At 51.2% G+C, this 2946-nt stretch overlaps 1 protein-coding gene across 1 annotated transcript; it reads right to left on the bottom strand.

Annotated features, from left to right (window-relative positions):
• Window positions 1–677: 677 nt before the first annotated feature.
• On the bottom strand, window positions 678–2627 carry LOC122351407. The gene is made up of 3 exons (XM_043248466.1): window positions 1943–2627; window positions 1030–1804; window positions 678–987 (listed from the first exon to the last, which is right to left on the bottom strand). Exons 1-3 carry the CDS (start codon window positions 2625–2627, stop codon window positions 717–719), a joined length of 1731 nt encoding a protein of 576 aa, XP_043104401.1. The 3' UTR covers window positions 678–716.
• Window positions 2628–2946: the final 319 nt, after the last annotated feature.

Genomic DNA, 2946 nt, shown 5'->3' with positions numbered 1-2946 from the left:
GGTTCACGGACTTGTGTCCACAACTTCAAGTGCTTAAAGTCTATTAGTGGCTTAAAGCGATTAAGCAGGTCCTTTCCGATTAGCAGTGGGTAAGTCTTTAGGGGTGAGATGTAGACTGGGTGGATGAGGTTCATCGGACCCACAGTTAGGTGAATTGGAGCCACCTGTGTCAGTTGTAGGCCCGTGTGGGAGTATACTTGAAGGTTCAGCTCACATCTTTGAAGTTCGAGGGGGCCATTTAATGTCTTTGCTCCTTCCTGGATTTTTTCGAGGAGTTCTGCTGACATTAGTGTGATGTCAGCTCCTGTGTCCAGAAGGGCTTCGACCCTGATGTGGCGTTCGATGATGACGGAGAGGTAAAACTTTCTTGCTATACCTCTCTCAATGAGATCACCCAGGAGTTGAGGGACTGGAGTTTGGGATGAGATGGGGAAGATATCAGGGCTGATCTGCAGTTCTTCGGACGAGTGGCAGACGACCAGGACAGCACTTTCAGGAACCAGAGTGGTTTCAGCGGCAGGTGTTTGTTGGATGATGCCGTGGTTTGAAGCATCATGTGGTGAGTTAGGGGCTAACTCGATTGCTGGGGTTTCAGGTAGGATTTCTCGTCTATCTGAAGTTATGGTCATTATGGTTCTTTAAGTGTGCGGGGAGGAAGTGCTATTCTCCGTGTCTGGTTGGGTCGGGTGGTCGCTGCTGTCTCGTCCGGCTGCCAGTCAGGCTGAATCCGGCTTCTCTTTCTTTTCCCACTTCCAATCTTCCTTCATTTGCTGGAAAAACTCTTTCATCATGCTCTTCCTCAGTTCTTGTGAGTTAAAAAACAGTGATGTCTTTTGCTCTTGTGTGGATTCAGTTTGAAAGTTCTTCCGTTGATTCCTCGGGCTGGTTGCTCCAGGGTGTGTTTGTGCTCTACCCATGGAGGTTCCGTTGCCATCCCAGGAGCTCTTCCCCCTTTGGTTTCTAAAGGAGGTTGACTGATTCCACGATCTCTCCCACTGACCTTCCTGCGGTCTTGAACTGTCCCATGACTTTTCCCAGTGGCGTCCAGGCGAGCGCTGTCGTTCACGTGGTCCATCCCAGCGGCCGTTTCTCTGCTTGGGTCTGGTACCTGCGTGGAAGTCTTGCTCTCTGTTGGACGCGCTCCACTCTTTTCTTGACGGCTTGAAGCTGTTTTGATGTTGGGCGCCCTCTGGAGGCAGTCCGTGACTTTGTGTGTTGAAGTCGAGGACCGTCGGAGCTTTAGTGCCTTTCTCTGCAGCCATCTTCTGTTTGCTGTAGGCTTTGTGTGCTAAGTCGCGCAGCTGCTGAATGGTCATTGTGCGCGGGCATGCAAGCACGCCTAGATGGTGGCTTACCCCAGGATGTAGATTCCTGAGGAAGAGAGTCTTAAAGTTCATGTCTTGTTCCATTTCGGGCTCGTTGCGAGTTCCGAAGTATGCTCTCCTGAGTCGGCTGTAGTAGGCTTGTGGAGACTCATGACGGCCTTGTCTGATCTCCAGGGCGGCTACTAGTCCTTGTTCTGACTCTGGGTCATCAAATTCATTGATGAGAGCCTCTCGGAGCAGGTGGTAATCAGCCTTTGTCTGAGCTGGTTGCCGGTCCAGGAAGCTGCGTACATCAGGACTTGATGTTGCTCGCAGTAAATAGAGTCTATCTTTATCAGTGACGTGAGGTCTTACTTCCAGATGGAATTCGACGTCCTGTAGATAGGTTTGAACGTCTGGACTACTTGGCACACCTGGGGTGAACTTGACGATGTTCCTGGCGATCTTGTCGAGGTCTTTTAGGTCCAGGCCGTGTGATGCTCTTTGGTTGGCTGGGTCCGTTTCTCTCGGTCTTCTCGCGAGGTATGTCTCTTCAGAGGGAGCTGGTAAGTGTTTCAGCATCGCCTCTTTCCCCCTTTGTTCACTTGCCTGTACAGGAACAGGAGACCCAGTCCTACTTGGCAGGGGTGACTTTGGTGCCTCTTGTGTCCTCGGTGGCTCAGCGCGCAGGTCGTAGGCGTGTCTGAGTTCCTCCTTGACACTGTCAGATTCCTCTTTGACGTAGTCCAGCTGTTGTTCTAGGCGGCTGATCTCCTTCCTTGACTCGTTCAAGTGAGTTTCGAGGGCTTTGATTCTGCCGGCCTTGTCTCTAATGTCCGTCTTTGCCTTCTCCAGTAGCTGTTCTGCGTACTGGAGGTTGTTGGCAGCATTGTCAAAGTCTCTTTTGGTTTGTTTCACCTCTTGTGTGGAAGCTGCTAGCAAGGCTTTGAGCGTGGTGATCTCCTCTGGGTCCTTTCTCTCCTCATCCAGCTTTTCCTGTTGTTCCTGAGCCTCCAGTTCCAGCTGTTTGATGCGTCGCTGTGCGCATGTCAGCTCCTGTTGGAGATCGGCGGCGTGCCTGTCACTCAGTTTGAGGGTAGCGATGAGGGTGTGACTTAGGGAGCAGGTGATCTTTGCTAGCTCTTTGTGTTTGTAGCCTTGGCTTGGGTCCTGTTTCATGAGGCTTGTTAGGTTGTCATCCAGCTGTTCCTGGGTCTGATACTTTAGCGTCTTCGCGGCCTTGGGTAGGAGGCTGCTGGTTGCAACACTTAGCCATGTTGCCAAGTCTTCCCAGTGACCGACATTGTCTGCTGTGTGAGACATGTTTTGGTGCGGCGAGGGGGATTTGGAAACGTGACTGACACAGACCTGGAAGAAAATAACAAACCAACAAGGTAGAACAGACAACAGCAAGGAAAGACAGAGGTGTAGATGTGTAGTGTCAGTTGATGCTAAATGTGAGGTGTCAGGTGGGCGTGGTTCTCTGTAACTGTGATCCTCTGGTGGGTGTGCTTCTAACTGGCGTTTCTGGGGAGACAATTAGTAAACACACACAGGACGACAGAGAACAGAAGACAACACAGAACAGGAAGAAGGGATAGCTGGGCGTTTCGTTCTCCTGTAACAGGTGGTCCTTCCTTCT

The sequence above is a fragment of the Puntigrus tetrazona genome, chromosome 9 (genome assembly GCF_018831695.1).
Source record: "Puntigrus tetrazona isolate hp1 chromosome 9, ASM1883169v1, whole genome shotgun sequence".
NCBI lineage: Eukaryota > Metazoa > Chordata > Actinopteri > Cypriniformes > Cyprinidae > Puntigrus > Puntigrus tetrazona.
This window is presented reverse-complemented; position numbering and strand designations above follow the sequence as displayed.